The 16,996-nt window shown below is 40.0% G+C and overlaps 1 protein-coding gene and 2 long non-coding RNA genes across 6 annotated transcripts; all 3 read left to right on the top strand.

Annotated features, from left to right (window-relative positions):
* The first annotated feature begins 812 nt into the window (after positions 1-812).
* On the top strand, positions 813-10,772 carry LOC120655440. 3 transcript variants are annotated; one of them, XR_005667512.1, is made up of 11 exons: positions 863-1,034; positions 1,634-1,708; positions 2,133-2,194; positions 2,403-2,476; positions 9,193-9,342; positions 9,463-9,732; positions 9,815-9,917; positions 10,002-10,129; positions 10,213-10,294; positions 10,411-10,543; positions 10,625-10,772. It is a non-coding gene; the product is annotated as an uncharacterized LOC120655440 (long non-coding RNA). The 3 variants fall into 3 exon arrangements; XR_005667510.1 differs by lacking the exon at positions 1,634-1,708 and having other exon boundaries at positions 813-1,034; XR_005667511.1 differs by lacking the exons at positions 1,634-1,708; positions 10,213-10,294 and having other exon boundaries at positions 813-1,034.
* A 170-nt stretch (positions 10,773-10,942) lies between these two features.
* Positions 10,943-12,351, top strand: LOC120653387. The gene is made up of 5 exons (XM_039931144.1): positions 10,943-11,394; positions 11,492-11,564; positions 11,660-11,736; positions 11,849-11,939; positions 12,043-12,351. Exons 1-4 carry the CDS (start codon positions 10,943-10,945, stop codon positions 11,922-11,924), a joined length of 678 nt encoding a protein of 225 aa, XP_039787078.1. The 3' UTR covers positions 11,925-11,939; positions 12,043-12,351.
* A 1,026-nt stretch (positions 12,352-13,377) lies between these two features.
* Positions 13,378-15,187, top strand: LOC120655438. 2 transcript variants are annotated; one of them, XR_005667503.1, is made up of 4 exons: positions 13,378-13,819; positions 13,896-14,061; positions 14,189-14,270; positions 14,443-15,187. It is a non-coding gene; the product is annotated as an uncharacterized LOC120655438 (long non-coding RNA). The 2 variants fall into 2 exon arrangements; XR_005667504.1 differs by having other exon boundaries at positions 13,379-13,819; positions 14,189-14,247; positions 14,933-15,187.
* Positions 15,188-16,996: the final 1,809 nt, after the last annotated feature.

Raw genomic sequence — 16,996 nt, 5'->3', positions numbered from 1 at the left:
AACAGTATTTCCCATTATATGATGACTGGGTGCTGACTTGGCGGTCCACGGTGGCACACCACGTCGTCAGAGGACGAAATTGACCCATTTAATATAGTTCAGGGACTAAAATGGACGTTTTTAAAGTCCAGGGACGAAATTGAGCCTTGAGCGATAGTTGAGGGACGATTTTGGCTATTTCGCCTTTTTTTTCTAAGGCCGCTTCAGCCCACACCATGGCCCAGCTAACCTCAGCCCACACCAGCATAGTTACCCGGCCGCCCCGCACCTTTTTTTTTTCTCTAAGGCTGATGCGGCCCAACTCGCTTCGCCGGCCGCCCAGCACCATATTTTTTTCCTCTAAGGCCGACGCGGCCCAACTTGGCCCAGCGCCGCCCAGCACCATATTTTTTTTTCTCTAAGGCCGACGCGGCCCAACTCGGCCCAGCCTAGCAACTTTACCTCCACAAATTGATTAAAAAACAAACGTCAAGTGAGGGGGCTTCGAACCCAGCACAAGTTACTCAATACTTCACAAGGGTGTATTAATTAGTTAGTAGAGAAAAATATTAATAAGTAGAGAAGAAATGAAACAATATTTTGGCCCAAATGGCCCATCCATCTCTAACCGTTCATTGCTCATCTGATGGTTGTGATCGTAGTCCCAGGCTATATTTCTATATGTACCCACCTCTCTTCAGCACGTCATTGGTCCACGACATCAAAAATTATATGGTCCATGCGATATCCATCGGACGGTCCCCGTAGCTTCTTCCGTACCGGTTGTCCCCCTTCGTCTGCTCGAACCTTCTCGCGTTATCCTTTCTTGCTTTCTCCCCTCTTCCTCCTTCCGTCCTCTCCCTCCAACATCCTCCTCCTTTCTTGCTTTCTCCCCTCTTCCTCCTTCCGTCCTCTCCCTCCAACTTCCTCCTCCAACGAGCTCCTCCCACCACACCTTCAGCCTCCTCGTCCTCTGCTGCAGGTGCTCTTCCTTGGCCAGCTCTGCTCGTCCCGGTGTCCAGGAACGGCGACCCCCTCTTCTTTCCCTCGATCTGGTATGTTTAGTTCCTTCCCGTTCTTCAGTTTTACCCGTCATTCAATCTGTTTCAGATCTAGCTTGCTCCATTGAGTTCTCCGTCAGGCACTTTGGTTTCGCTTATGGTTGTCCATCTTGATTCTTTCCTGTGCTGAAACTTTTTAGCTTCTGCAGAAGTGCGCAGCCCAATGTTTGATATTATATAGTTACAGATCTATACAAACATGATTTAGTATTATCTAGGTACCGCATTAGGTTCCCCGCTGCTGCTCCAATTAATTTTCTTGGTGCCGCATTAGGTACTCCACTGCAGCCTAAAGCTTCCAAAAAAAAACACTGCTTCTCGTCCCTTCAAGTGTCAGGCTGTCAGCTACAAACCTACTGATGGCATATTGCCAAATGATCACCATTTCCCCATTTTAATTCCTAATTGTATGCTATTTTTTATTTCAACTCTCACTACTACACAGTTCGAAATCACCTTCTGCTTCTCGTCCCTTCAAGTGTCAGGCTGTCAGCTACAAACCTACTGATGGCATATTGCCAAATGATCACCATTTCCTCATTTTAATTCCTAATTGTATGCTATTTTTTATTTCAACTCTCACTACTACACAGTTCGAAATCACCTTTTTCCAATGAAAAGCTACAACTGATTTGGTCACACCTTCAACACCGACTTCAGTATTCCTGGTAACATATTAACTACATTCTTCCTCTCTTCCTGACATTTCCAAGTTCACCACCATTTTCCCATCTTAATTACTAATTACTTTTTCTTTCTCCACCAGACGCACGCCACCCAATCTTAAATCCCCAATAAATTCCCCCTAGCTGTTCTCATTCTGTCATTCTGCCACAGATCCAACTATATCCATTCAATTTTAGAAGGAGTGCTTATAGATTTGTACTGATAATGGCTACCTACCTCAGATTCGTCCTTTTATCCAAAGTTTTCTTGCTCCTCCGCATGTGAACCAACCAATCCTAGGTCCGCTATTAAATTCCCCCATAGCTGTTTGGACTAATTCCCCAATGTCTCTATCAGTTTAGTTCTAGCTGCTGTTGTACTCTGCTCCACCAGTCACATTTACTAGCAGTTTTTCTTTATGCGCAGTTTGGTGTACTTGCTCTTCTGGTACGCAGAATTGGTTAGGCAAAAACAACTACTCCCTGCAGGTATACTTAAACAAAGATTAGTTGCATCCATTATTAATAACAATCAAACATAGCTTCACTTCCCCTTCTAATCATAACTGTTCTTTAAAAAATGAGATTGAAAAAAAATACTTTTCATTCCTCTGCATGTCAGTTGCATACTAAATAGTCACATATTGTTAATTCGTTACCATTTTACTAATTCAAATACTAATTGTATGGTACACAGTAAGAAATGCCCTGTCCGGAGAAAAAGCCCCAATAGAATTGGTCGCATCTTCCACGACAACTTTCACATTGCTGGTAATCTACTACTGACATTCTTCAATGCTTTCTAATAATTCAAATTGCACTCTCTTTTTTTTCCAACCCATATGGTTTCAAATAGAAATGTCAAATACATTGCAGGCTGTTATCCATTTATCCTTTGCCAGAATCATGGCTAATTTATATATTTTTTAAAAAACTTTACTTATATGTGCACAGTATCTGTATACAAACTTAAACTGGATTGGCAATAACAATAGGCATGTTGTCTTCTATTAATAGAATTCAAGTAAACAACTTGCTAAAAATAACGTGACATATATACTGTTACTTATCTTCTTGGAATTTTCAAATTAAAAACTCTACGGCCATTTAGACTTAATATTCCTTATTCTTTCCCTTTGCTTACACCAGATTGGCCTCCTAAAATTAGATGTCCTAACTTGCTGCTGTTTAATTAAATTACCTTTCCTAATTCCTTTTGTCTAACACACATTTCTATCTTCTATTTTTTTCCTCTTTCCTTTGATTGTATTTACTTTTTTTTTTATAACTTTTGTACAATAGCTCTACAAAGCAGTTGTGGATCATCTGGCACTGTTACAATAACACTATGTTTGTACATGGACCATCTCCAATCGCACTCCTCCATGCTGCGGCTTCTGAATGCCGTTTACCATATGCATCTCTCATCACTGAAATTGCAGACAGTTCGACAATATTATGTGGTGTCGAATTGGAATTGCCGCAGTTGGAACTCATAGGACCACGCCATGAGTTTTTTTTTCTAGCAAACGGCATATTTAGATCTTAATGATGCATATGAAAAAGCATGTCTCAAAGCAGTTTCATTTCTGCAGCTTTTTTATAACCTCACAATAACAAATTATTACTGTGATGGACAAATTACTTACAGAGAAGTTAGAAATGAAAATTTCCCCACACTCACACCAGATTACTACCCGTCAAAAGTGAACTACATATGCAATGGTAGTAGCACGCTGCTTCCCAAACGTACACACAACTAAATATGTTCTTGCCACTTTTTCTTGAATCAATATCACTTATTTCTATGCCTAAGAATAGTACCTCACAATTACCATCAATATTTCATGTCACTTTATTATTTTATTTTTTCCCTTTATTTTATTCCCTGTTTTATTTTTCCCCTTTTATTTTATTTCCTCTTTCCCTATCTATGTGCTTTATCTTCCTGCTGATACATTCCCCTGTAATTAATAGTAACTGTTAATCAGTTACTCATGTATCCAACTATGTAGACTAATATTTGTATCGTATCAATTACTAGACATTTAATTTTACTGTCACAATGCCAACAATTGCCAATCCCATTTAAATGTACTAATCCCTTATATGGCTAACTATTCTTGCATTCCATCTACTATACAGGAATTGCAAAAATCTAAATTTTATATATCAATATACAAGCATCATAATGATGCCTACGTCAATGGACACTTCTAATGATGAGAAATCATCATCCAGTATGTGCATTCTCTGTTTCAATATTACATATACGATATTTTAGCTTTTGTGTTGACATGATGCTCTTTGCTACTAACAAAGCATACACCCATGATAATCGGGGATGTACTTTCAAACGATGAAGGGCACATGCCGACACAGGGTCCTACAACCCTTTAATATCAGAAAATTTTAAAACAGAAATGGAATCCTAAGACAGGTATAATATAATTAAGCTTAGTACTACTAATACTCACTTCAAATTTCATTAAACTACAAATTACTAACATATGGACCATTTTTTTATCCCTGTAACTTTTACACTTACAAATCCATTCATCGATGGCCACCATATTTATATGTCACATGATACTAGACGTCTTATCTGAAGCCAAGCCATCTCGACAATGCGGATATTTCACACAGGAGTATATAGATACACTAAAAGGTACTATGATGCAGACCTGCATTTACTATTTACCTAATGTACCATTAAATTTGGTAATCTCAAAATATTTAGTTCACGATTATTACCTCTTACTCTCTAATTCTATTTCCACATAAATTAATAAACCATTTTTTTACAAAATAACTTTACTTCTCATTTGAAAAATACTTACTCACAATGCATACGCAAATACAGCTTCATATCCTGAAAGGTCTTTCTTGGGATCCCCTGATTATGTGTGTAAACACTGTGAAGCTGTATTCTGGTATCAAGAATGCATTAAATCAGATTCTTGTTACCGACAAAACAAAATCACCTATAATTCTTGCTGCAAGGGAGGGAAGATCAAAATACCACCATATCGTCCACGTCCTGAACCTTTGGCGTCACTGGCAAAATATGATGGTGGTCCTATGAGCAATAAATTCATGCGTAATATTCGGCAATACAACTGCTTATTTGCTTTTACATCAATGGGAGCAAATATAGATAGAACTATCAATGACGGCCGTGGCCCTCCAATATTCAAGATCCATGGTCAGGTTCATCATCGAATTGGCTCATTATTACCATATGATGGATCTCCACCGAAATTCATTCAGCTGTACATATATGACACTTCTAATGAAGTGCAAAATCGAATACGGGCTTTGCATCCATCTGATCAGGGAGATGATCCTATAGATCCTTCTATAGTTGAAAAGTTAATTAAGATGCTTGATGAGCATAATCCATTTGCTAAAAAATTTAGAGCTGCACGGGACAGATTACAAGGTTATGAAAATGAAGAATTTGTTATCAGAATAGTGGGTGCCTCTGAAGGTGATCCTGTGCAGTACAATCTACCAACCACAGATGAGCTGGCAATGCTTGTAGTTGGTGATTTCTCTCTTGAAACTTTTAAACGTGATATAATAATTGAGTCCAAATCTGGTCATTTGCACCAAATTTCAAGTCTGCATCCAGCATATATGGCTCTTCAATATCCACTTTTATTTCCCTTTGGTGAAAGAGGTTTTCAAGTTGGAGTTATCTACAGTGCACCGAGTCCAACAAACGCAAAAGGCGGTCCACAATGACGATGCAAGATTATTATAGACATCAATTCCATTATAGAAAAGGCCAGCCTAATCCTTACTTATGTTATGGTCTTCTTTCTAGTCAGCCTAAAGTTGACGCTAGAGCTGCAATTGATGAAAACAGACTGGTACATTTTAAAAAACCAAGATAAATTCAGAATAGAAAATTTCCAAGGAATAGCAGATGCAGTGGGCTGTGGCTGTATTGATGGCAGTGAGATAGGAAAACTAACAGTATTACCAGCTTCACATACTGGTGGCAGACGATACATGATCCAAAACTATCATGATGGTGTAGCCATCTGCAGAATTTTTGGTCCACCAGATTTCTTTATTACATTCACTTGCAACATAAATTGGAAAGAAATAAATTTGGGAATTCTCGAACCTGGACAAAAACCATCAGACAGAGCTGACATAGTTGTGCGAGTATATAATATGAAATTAGAAGAAATGCTTGATGATATAAAGAGTGGAAAATTTTTTGGACCTGTTGCAGCAGGTATGATACAATTCCTCATCATAAACAATCCCACTAAATTCTCAGTAATTTTTGGACCTATTATACTTGAATTTCTCCAGTAATTGATAAATATTAATGTCATGGCAGCTCTACATACTGTTGAATTCCAGAAACGTGGGTTGCCTCATGCTCATCTTATCTTCTGGCTAGTGGAAGACACAAGTAATCCAACTCCAGCTTTAGTTGATCGGTTCATAAGTGCTGAAATTCCTGATCCAAATGAAGACCCTCTAGGTTATGCTCTTGTTGCAGAGCATATGATTCATGGCCCTTGTGGATCTTACAATCCTAATGCTCCATGCATGAAAAATGGCAAATGCTCCAAAGGTTATCCAAAAAACTTTCAAAATGAAACCATAATTGATCCAAATGGATTTGCTACATACAAAAGGCCTGATAATGGCCGTTTTGTCAAAAAAGGTCCACACAAACTGTCTAATCAATGGGTCGTACCCTATAATATGTATCTGCTTAAGAAATTCCAAGCTCATATAAATGTTGAGTGGTGCAACAAAGGTATATTCATCAAATATTTATTCAAATATGTTACTAAAGGGCCAGATTGCAGCAAAGCTTACCTCCAGTGCCTTCGAAAGGGAGAAGATGTCCCTGAAGATGAAGAAACACAAACAAGAAATGAAGTTAAAGAATATCTTGATTGCCGATATATATGTGAACAGGATGCTTGCTGGCGGATATTTGGTTTTGATATACATCGCCACTATCCAGCTGTTGAAAGACTTCCTGTACATTTACCAGATGAAAATAACATTCTGTATCATATAAACACTAACATGGCAGAAATTATTTCAAACGACTTCTTAAAGAAAACTATGCTCACCGAATGGTTCACTGCAAATAGAACATATGAAACTGCTAGAACACTAACATATCTTGAGTTTCCTTCCAAATGGCGTTGGGTTCGCAAAACGAAGACATGTCAACCTAGACAAGGATCTAAAGGCAAAATTGGCAGGCTTTATTATGTGCATCCTTCGGTTGGTGAAAGATATTACCTTAGAATTCTTCTTATGAATGTGAAAGGTGCTCGTATCTATGAAGATATTAGGACATATAATGGCATAATATACCCTACTTTTAAAGCAGCTTGCAACGCCAGAGGTCTCCTTGGCAATGATCAAGAATGGTATCATGCTTTCGATGAAGCTGCTGCATGGGCAACTTCAGCACAACTAAGACAGCTTTTTGTCACAATGCTTCTTTACTGTGAAATAGCTGATGAGTATGCTTTTTTTGAAAAAGATTGGAGATTAATGGCAGATGATATACAATATCAGATTAGAGAAAATATTGGCAACAAATTATATACAATATCAGAGCCCATACTAAAAGACTCTCTTCTTGATGATTTAACAACACTTTTTGCACGCAATGGTGGAAATATTCGAGAACACAATATTCCTTCCAAAACTAATCTCTCTTCTGGTCCTCGTGGCAATCGCTTAATTGAAGAAGAGTTGAACTATGATGCTACTGAACTTTTACTTAGATCTGAAGAGATGATAATAACCTTAAACGATGAGCAGTTGCATGCTTTCAATACCATCATAGCTGCTGTAAATACAGGCACACCTGCTTTCTATTTCGTATCAGGATATGGCGGAACCGGCAAAACTTATCTATGGAATACTATAGTTACTTATTTACGAGGCAATGAAAAGATAGTCTTAACTGTTGCCTCTTCTGGTGTTGCCTCATTGCTACTTCCTGGTGGTCGCACAGCCCACTCCAGATTTAAAATTCCATGTGAATTAGATGATGACACTGTCTGTGACATTAAACGGGGAACAATGTTGGCAGACCTCATACAACAAACATCTCTCATTATTTGGGATGAAGCACTTATGACACATAGAAGAGCTTTAGAAACACTTGATAGAACATTACGGGATCTACTGTCTACCAATAATCCTGACCTTCATTCTATACCTTTCGGTGGTAAAGTTGTTGTCTTTGGTGGAGATCCACGACAAATATTACCTGTAATATAAGGGGGAACACGTAATCAGATCATAGATGCTGCAATTATCAATTCTCCATCATGGTCTGCAGTTACAATCCTCACATTGCATAAAAATATGAGATTACAATGCCCTGATTTAGATATTAAATCACAGAAAGAATTATTAGATTTCAGCAATTGGGTATTGTCTATCGGTGAAGGAAATTTAGAATCGCAAATACCAACAGATAATTCAGATGAGATGTTAGTAAAAATTCCTGAAGATCTACTGATTAAGGGTCATGAAGAAGCCATCCCTGCTATTGTTAATGCTATATACACAGATCTTATCAACGAATACCAGAATATAGATTATTTGAAAAGCAAAGCCATATTATGCCCAACAAATGACTCGGTCGATGAAATTAATAACTACATAGTATCATTGCTTCCTGGTGATGGAAAACAGTATTTAAGCTGTGACAAGATTGTGAAAGCACCTGACAGCCATGAGTCATATGATATTCTATACCCAGTTGAACTACTCAACTCACTCAATGGTTCTAATTTCCCAACTCATGAGCTTACTTTAAAGGTGGGTGTCCCAATCATGCTTTTACGCAATCTGAACCAATCAATTGGTCTGTGTAATGGCACAAGACTAATAGTGACAGCACTGGGTGACATGGTAATACAAGCAACAATCATCAGTGGTACCTTTGCTGGCCGTAGTGTTCTAATCCCTAGAATACAACTTACATTAAAAAATCAGAAACTACCATTTGTACTTCAACGAAGACAGTTTCCTGTATGTGTATGCTATGCAATGACTATAAATAAAAGCCAAGGTCAGACATTGGCTATGATTGGGATCTTTCTTAAAAGACCAGTTTTCACTCATGGACAATTATATGTTGCCATCTCTAGAGTAACATCTAAAAAAGGACTGAAAATTCTCATACAAGATGACAATGGTGAATATTCAGATAGAACAAAAAATATTATATACCCTGAAGTATTTACTGCCATAAATTGCAATACACAGACAAGCTGAGATTATAACATGTTAATGTAACTACACAGTATCAAACTGACATGATTAATAGACAGGTAACTTCTACTAAAACCATTTTTTCAAAAGTTCAACCATAAATTTTATTGTTTATATGTCTTTCTTCTTCGAATGACATACCCTCTTTGCAGCCATCCTCAATTATGTAACATAGTACTTTGACATATTGTTTTCCTTTTCAGGTCAAGATGGTTTTCAGCCCACTTTCAACCTTACAGCCCAAAGATTGGCACAAAACAATTCATGTGCGTGTCTGCAGAAAATGGGAGTATCGTGGAATCAACGAAGACAACCCCTTACAGCATATCGATTTGGTTCTTGTCGACAGACAGGTATACTGAAAACAATTTCCTTCACATTACTACTTCAATAATTACAACCATAACTAGATTGAGGAAAAAATTACATTATATTTATTTACAACAAATATTGCAACGAACATTTCATTTCAGGGAAACACCATGTATGCTGAGATCCCAGCAAAAGAGTCAGACAAACATGGTCCGATTATACAAGCTGATAGAACTTATGTCATAAGCCGCTTCAGAGTTTGCAATGCAAAAGATGCTTTCAGATCTGTTCCTGGACCATATATGTTGGAGTTTACCTGCCATACCAAAATCAGTGCAACAACTGAAGAAATAACTGAACCCAAGTACATCTACAACCTAACTCCATTCAGCAAACTTCCAGAGTTCATTAACGACAAAAAAAATTTCATGGTAAGAAACAGTAACATACTTTTTCTTTTCCGAAAACAAACTTATATCATCAATAGATTTTTAATTGTATTTTAATTTCTAGATATCTTGGGCATACTCACAGAGATAAATGAACCGCAATGGATTCCATTCTCAAATCAATCCAAACCTAGTCTGCGTCGTGATATCAAGCTGAAAGATGAAATGTAAGACAACACTGTGATGACATATTTTATGATAGTAACATCTCAATTTACTTTGTTAACAAAATTTACAACACTTGAACTTAGCGGTGAAGAGATCAAGCTAGTTCTTTGGGGCTCCAAAGCAACACAATTTGATATTCCAGAAGACACAACTTCAGAAGACAAACCAATCATAATATTATTCACTGGATGCCTTGTCAAACTTTACCGTGGTATGTCCATTCTAAATCATTCCAGATTGTTTCTTATAGTATCTTTCATGATTCAATATCCATAACCTATCTTATTTATATAGGTGAACTTAATGTCAGTGGCTACTCAGCTTGCTATTGGTACATAAATCCTGATATACCAGAAGCAGCACATCTATTAAACAGGTAGAAACAAACAAACAACTTCTTTATATGCACCTACTACTTAACATTTATTAATTCTTATTTCTAAAACAAATGTTTCTTATAAAATTTGTTTGCACATATATCCAACATTTCAGCACACTGGGACAACCTTTCAAGATTAAACGAGCTGGCATTCAAATTACTGAGCAAAACCAACCAGAGCCTATTGTTGTACCAGATTTACTAACACTAAGAGAAATGGAAGAGATAGATCCTTATGAATTTCCGGTAATGAACCCATCAAATAACAAATTGAGTGCCTCCACTATATGTTTATTCCTACACTTTATCCTTTTCCTTCTAATACAGAAAACTGGATGCCGCTGCACTGTAACTATCATCCGTTTAGCTGAAACACAATCTTGGTGGTACCCAGCATGCAATTTCTGTCGCAAATCGTGTCAACAAGATGGTTCTTCCTACATATGCTTAGAATGCAATACCATTGATAAATATTCTACAAGTTTCCGCTATCATTGTCTAAATTCTCAAAACTATAAGGTAATCAGTATCAAGCACCTTCTTCTCATTTACTTCAAAATTTCATCTCATTCAAAATCAATTTCTTATTATAAAATCAGATACAAACTTCCATTCATTGCTTCTGATGGGACTGAAGAATCTGAGATGATTGCATTTGCTACTGTTGCTCATCTTGCTCATCGTATTGTTGGTAAACCAGTTGAAGCTGTGATGAGATCTTATAGAAACAGGGATAACATTCCCGCTGATATTGCAGCTATAGTCTCGTCCAAATTCACCTTTTCTGTTACCATGGCCGAAGCTAGCTACCGCAACCCTAAGAAATCATACCAGGTCAATAGTATAATTCATAGCTATGGCAAGCAACGTGCCCTTCCATTCCACCCTCCCAATCAAAGCCAGCTAGTAATCCAAAATGCCAACTTCTATGCCCAATCAAGTGGAAGTGTCCTTCCATCAAACACACCTAAGAGCAGTTCTGAATCACCTATCCTTGACACACCTACTAAGATGCTGCCTCTAGAACAGTTTTCTCTTCAGACCCCAGCTAAAACCTCTGAGCTTCCTCCAAATACTTCAGAAGAGAACACCAATACGTAAGATTTTGAGCTTCCATCTATTTACATTGTTTTTAGAAGGGGAAAAATTCTTTTTTTTTTGTGTACAATACTAACACCACTACATTTTAAACAGCCTCTCTACAACACCACCTGCAACAAAATCATCCAAGAAAAGACACCACATGTCCGAAAAAGATGATGAAGTGGTACGTCCCTATGTGTACTATATAAAAAACAGCCAGACAATATTTAATCTTAGATTTTCTAAAACTATTAATTTTGGTAATATTTTTTCTATCAGGATGAAGAAGAGTCACCATCTGAGACAGCAACACTTAACAGGGAGAATGTTGATGAAAAAAGTTCTGATCTACAAAGGTATCATGAAATCCATGCTGTTATTTGTTCGATTTAAACTGTACTTTCAGCAGAAATAAATACATAGTTGACATACCATATTCCTTTCTGATATATCAACAAACATGTACAGCTCTTCACATCCAAAAGCAATGTCGCCACCAAGGAAGCCCAGCACAACCAAGCTTCCAAAAACTCCCAAAAAATAACAATGTTAAGACAAGGTATTGCATTTTACTTTTCTTTATTAAAACATATTACATTCAAATATTTAATGACCAATTTCCTTTTCCTTGATAACTAATAAACCAAAAAAAATATTTACAGGAAAGACTGAGAAGCTGATGAGCAACCATCTGCAAGTGTTGCGCCATTGCCTGAGCTTTGATCAACTCGGCAAAAAAGAATGATCAGACCAAAATTATATCTACTTCTCCATTGCACTACTACTATAAACTACACTTTATGTTATGTACCTACGTATTTCTAGAACTTAAGACATTCTACTCGGTCAGCTTATACCAGCTGACCAACTACCTATTATATTGATAACCTTATTTAAACCATCTATTATTGAAGAGTTAAACTTTATTGATAACTTTATTTAAACAATCTATTATATTGATCATCTATGCACATAGATACTTCAATACTTTCTTTTTTACGCATCCAATCCAATATTGATAACCATCTATATATGTGTCGTATCAAAACTTTTAATATTACTATATTCTTTCCAAAGCTTATTCTTCTTTCTTGCCAAAGATTACATATATACAATTACAAAATACATAGGCGCGCGCAAGCGTGCGTAATGTACTCGTAATCTGTTGCCGTGTTTGGTTGCGGGATCAGTGGGTTGGGTTGGATCCAACCCTCATTTTGAGAACGGAGCCAACCCATCCATTGTTTGGTTGCAGCTCTGATTTTAGGGATAGAGTCAACCCATCACATGTTTGGTTGAGGGAACTGGGAATACGGGTTGGATGGCAACACTCACTCCGTTAGTGGGCCCCACATGTCAGTCTTCTCTCTCCATCTCCTTTCTTCTTCCTACTGCCGGACTGCCCCCAGCGCCCCGCTCCCGCCGCCACCGCCCCCGCTGCCGGACCTCGTCGCCTCCGCCCCCCCACAGTCGTTGACGCGCGCCCCGGCCGCCAGACCTCCTCGCGACGCGGCCGACGCGGGCCTGCGCGCCCCCGACTCAGCTCCGCCCACGCCGCCCCCGACGCGAGCCCGCGCGCCCCCGACGCGGCTCCGCCCGCCGCCCCCGACGCGGGCCCGCACGCCCCCGACGCAGCTCCACCCTGGCTGCCCCCGACGCGTGCCCGCGCGCCCCCGACGCGGCTCCGGCCGCCGCCCCCGACGTGGGCCGGCGCGCCCCGACGCGGCTCCGGCCGTCGCCCCCGACGCGGGCCGGCGCGCTACCTCCTCGCGCCGCTCCTGCTCGGGGCGCGAGCTCGCCCGCTCACGGCGCTCCAGACGGAAGAAAACGGGTTCGCTCCGTTCGCCAGATTTCAGCGGACGAAGCCGACCCGCATCTCAACCGAATATTGCTTCTGGGTCCAACCCAACCCACCTCGAATTCCATCCAAATAGCCGTAGCGATGGATCCAACCCAATCTGGCTGGCTCCAACCCCAACCAAACACACGGTTGGATCCCCGACCCAAACCCAAACTCGCCAGCTCCCTCTCAACCCTATCGCCTCCCCACCTGCCGCCTCCCCTGGCGCCGCCGGGCGCTCGGCTTTCCCCCTCTCTAGCGCCGTCGACCTCTCTCTCTCGCTCGCTCGCTCGGAGGCGGTGCTCGCGCTGGTGGCGTGGATGGCGTGGGCGGAGGGCGGGCTGCACGTGCGCTCGGCCACCACGCTGCTCCCCTACGCGGCGCGGCTGGCATGTGTCCTGGCGTGGGTGCCGCTCGTGCTGGGCAACGGCGCGGTGCGTGCGGGCATGGCCGCCAGCGCCTTGGTGTGCGCGCACGGGTTCGACGCCGTGAACCTTGTCGCCGGTGACCTTGCCAAGTCCGCCGTCGCCTGGGCCGTGCTCGTCGCCGTCGTCAACAACAAGACGCTCTGAGCCCGCTCCTCCGTCCCGCCTGTTCATGTGTGCTGTTCATGTTCCACTGTTTGCTGGCCTCTCTCTCCCTCTCTCTCAGATCCACCACTGCTCCCTTCCACAGATCCATCCGTCGGGAGCTCCAGCGCCTCATTGGGGACGCGGGGCCCGGGGACCTGCTCTTCTTCCACTACAGCGGCAGGTGCTGAAGGCGGCGTTGAGGCAGCGCGGGTGAGCAGGATACCAAGGCAACTCGACTGAGCAGGGTACCACCACCAGCAGCAGTTAAGGTACGCATGCATGGTGGTCGATGAAATGTATGTGTGGGTGCACTGGTGATTATTTTACACTAGTAACCATGTTTGTGCTTGGACAACGGCAATGATTTGTATTAAACTATTTGCATCCCCATAGCAGAGTCGTGGTGGTGGAGCATGACCACAATGGCGCAGGATGTCTAGTGGGCAGAACCAGAGGTACATTAGATAGATACAGGATAGTTGCTGTCTATGTATCACCGATACGCGATACGGGTACGGCGATATGGCGATACGTGAGTTTAAAAAACGACATAGTGGTAGTATAGAGAGAGTATCGGAGTATCGAAGTATCGGATACGCAAGTATCGGATACGGGTACGGCTGTGTTAGTGAAGTATCGGTGATTCATAGGTTGCTGTCTTGTTGGCTTCATTTCCAAAACTGAATGGCTAATCATCTAATTCATCTGTAGAATGAGGTTCCATTTCATCGATAATATCTACCTTGCTTGATTTATTTTCCAAAATGAATGGCCAATTATCTGATTTATGTCTAGAACTGCAGTTCCATTTTACAGATAATTTTTCTTTTTCTTGATGTAATCCTCCTGTTTGTTATTGCCGTTCAAACTATTGTTTGTTCCCTTGATTGTTGTGTAACTTTATTGATAATAATGGCATAAACATTTTAGCATCAGTGCATAATATATCTAATCTGAAATTAGCTTGTTAACTTTAAGGTTGTATATGCTATCACTGAATACTTGAATCATTTGTGCAGTTTACCTATGATATGAGCTTATGTCATAGTGCATGAATCCAGACAATAATAAGTGAGACTCATGTCTCCCTTCTTTATTTACATATGCTCAACCTTTATTTTGTCCCCATGTTTTCTCTAGTTTATGCAGAGAGGGAGATAGTGGACAAGGTGAGAGGGGCGGCAGCACACCCCAGTTAGCAGGAGCTATATAGGTCAATTATAGCTTCTAGTGGAACTGCGAACTTGTGTTTGCAATTATGTTGAAACCTATCTTTTTTTTTTGTTTCCGACGCTGTGCAAGTGATGCTAGAGGAAAAAAAATGTATGTGATCTGTTGATTTAATATCATGCTGAATGGAAACTTGATTCATTTGATGCTATTATTTTTGTGCTGGAAGTTTTGATAAATGGGTCGAAATAATGGATGAACTGGTGGGCTGAGTTTTTATATGGGTTGTGTGCTAAATTTGGTTAGCTGGAAATTAATTGCGGGTTGAGAAATATTTGGCCCAAGTTTGTGGCCCACGCAGAATTGGATCCATCCAGAAATGGGTTGAGGTGCTGATGTCACCTGCCACATCATTCGCCACGTCAGTAGCACTTTCCACATCATTGACATGTACACGTCATCATCACCCGCCACGTCGGATGCCACATCAGCCGCCACGTCAATATCCATGTCATTGATGGTTGAACACGTGGCATTATCTGTGATAATATCTGTGACGTTTATTTTTGTCATAGATATTGGGCATGGGTTGGACTAACGGGGCTTCGGGTTGTTTTGTGACGGTTTAGAAACGTCATAGATTGTGCTAATTTGTGATGTTTACGCAAAAAACATCAATCGATTTAATCTGTAACGTTTATTCCATAACGTTATCCAAAATCGTCACGAAACCGTCATAGATTTGTTTTGCGATGTTTTTTCAGCAATTTATGACGAATTTGTTTCGTCATAGATTAAATGATTTTTTGTAATGCTTATTCTGCTGCATTGGATTGTCTAAAATGATGACTTATTCTTTCACACTTCATTGTGCAATTCTTTTAGCTATGTCATAGGACTCCTATAAACTGGAGGTCCTACTACAGGTCATCTATGCTTGTATGAATTGATTGTTTTTAGAGTGGCCATTGGAATCCAGGTCTTATACAAGCACTAAATGTTATGTTAACCTGATTGAAATGGCATTAAGTTTTGTCTAAAATTAGCCTAAATGTTTATGTTAATGATATATGCGTCTGAATGTTCTAGTAAGATCTATTACATGTCCTATTTTCTTTTTTTTGTTTTTCTAATTTATCATCACAAACGCATATTCTTACAGCTGTGTCTCTAATGAGGGGCATTAGAGATGAGGGTAGCCAATACATGTCTCTGATGACTTCTCATTAGAGACGCGTTTTCTATATACACATCTCTAATGAGGGGTTACCAGAGACGCGGGTAGCCAATACACGTCTCTGATGAGGGGTCATCAGAGACGCGGATTTTTTGCGTCTGTGTTGTGTTCACACGCAAATTTAGAGACGCGAATTTGTAGTGTTTCTAATTGGTGTTTAGACACGTCTCCAATAAGACGTTTTTACATAGTTTGCTCCGCCGTCACCTTTGCTGTGTGCTTGAATAAAGCACACGACAAAGATTTTAGTTGCCGTGTGTTTTATTTTGTGCACACAGCAAAGATGTTCCAAAATAATTGAATTTTGACTCCGCAAATTTTCTGGTATAAGAATACAGTACATTTTGCTCCATGCTAAACTTTGGTAATTTTCTCGATATATTTGCTATATTTAGACATTTAATGTCAGTAATCAAATTTCTGATGATCGTACTGGAAGTGTTTTGATTAGTGGAGTATAATGTATATAAAATTGACAGACATAATAGCGAGTCCAATGTGAGCATGTGTGCCTGAAATAAACTAAAATTTGAAGATCTTGGTAACAAACCATGATCCAGAACGTTTCCCCAAATTATTTTAAAATTCTAATAAAAGCAAACAAATTCCAAAAATCATGAAATTTGTCGTGCTGTCATTATTTCATGTGTGGATACTATGGAAAAAATTTTTGGAATGTTTCGCACAAGTTTGGCCGTATAGTAGTTATAAATCGAAACATCTGCAGGAAAGATCCGTAGAGTTAAGGAGTCGTATAGGTTTCTTCTCAATGGTACAAACGAATTGCCGGCTGACTT

Source organism: Panicum virgatum, chromosome 1N (assembly GCF_016808335.1).
Source record: "Panicum virgatum strain AP13 chromosome 1N, P.virgatum_v5, whole genome shotgun sequence".
Classification (NCBI taxonomy): Eukaryota; Viridiplantae; Streptophyta; class Magnoliopsida; order Poales; family Poaceae; genus Panicum; species Panicum virgatum.
The sequence above is the reverse complement of the archived record's forward strand: the minus strand, read 5'-3'. Positions and strand labels throughout refer to the sequence as shown.

What these genes read in the sequence shown, in the direction of transcription:
- LOC120653387 (XM_039931144.1), top strand. Translation starts at nt 10,943, where the DNA reads ATGATTGCATTTGCTACTGTTGCTCATCTTGCTCATCGTATTGTTGGT. An exon ending in TCAGAAGAGAACACCAATAC is followed by an intron (nt 11,395 to 11,491) that starts GTAAGATTTTGA and finishes CATTTTAAACAG; the next exon opens with CCTCTCTACAACACCACCTG. An exon ending in CCGAAAAAGATGATGAAGTG is followed by an intron (nt 11,565 to 11,659) that starts GTACGTCCCTAT and finishes TTTTTCTATCAG; the next exon opens with GATGAAGAAGAGTCACCATC.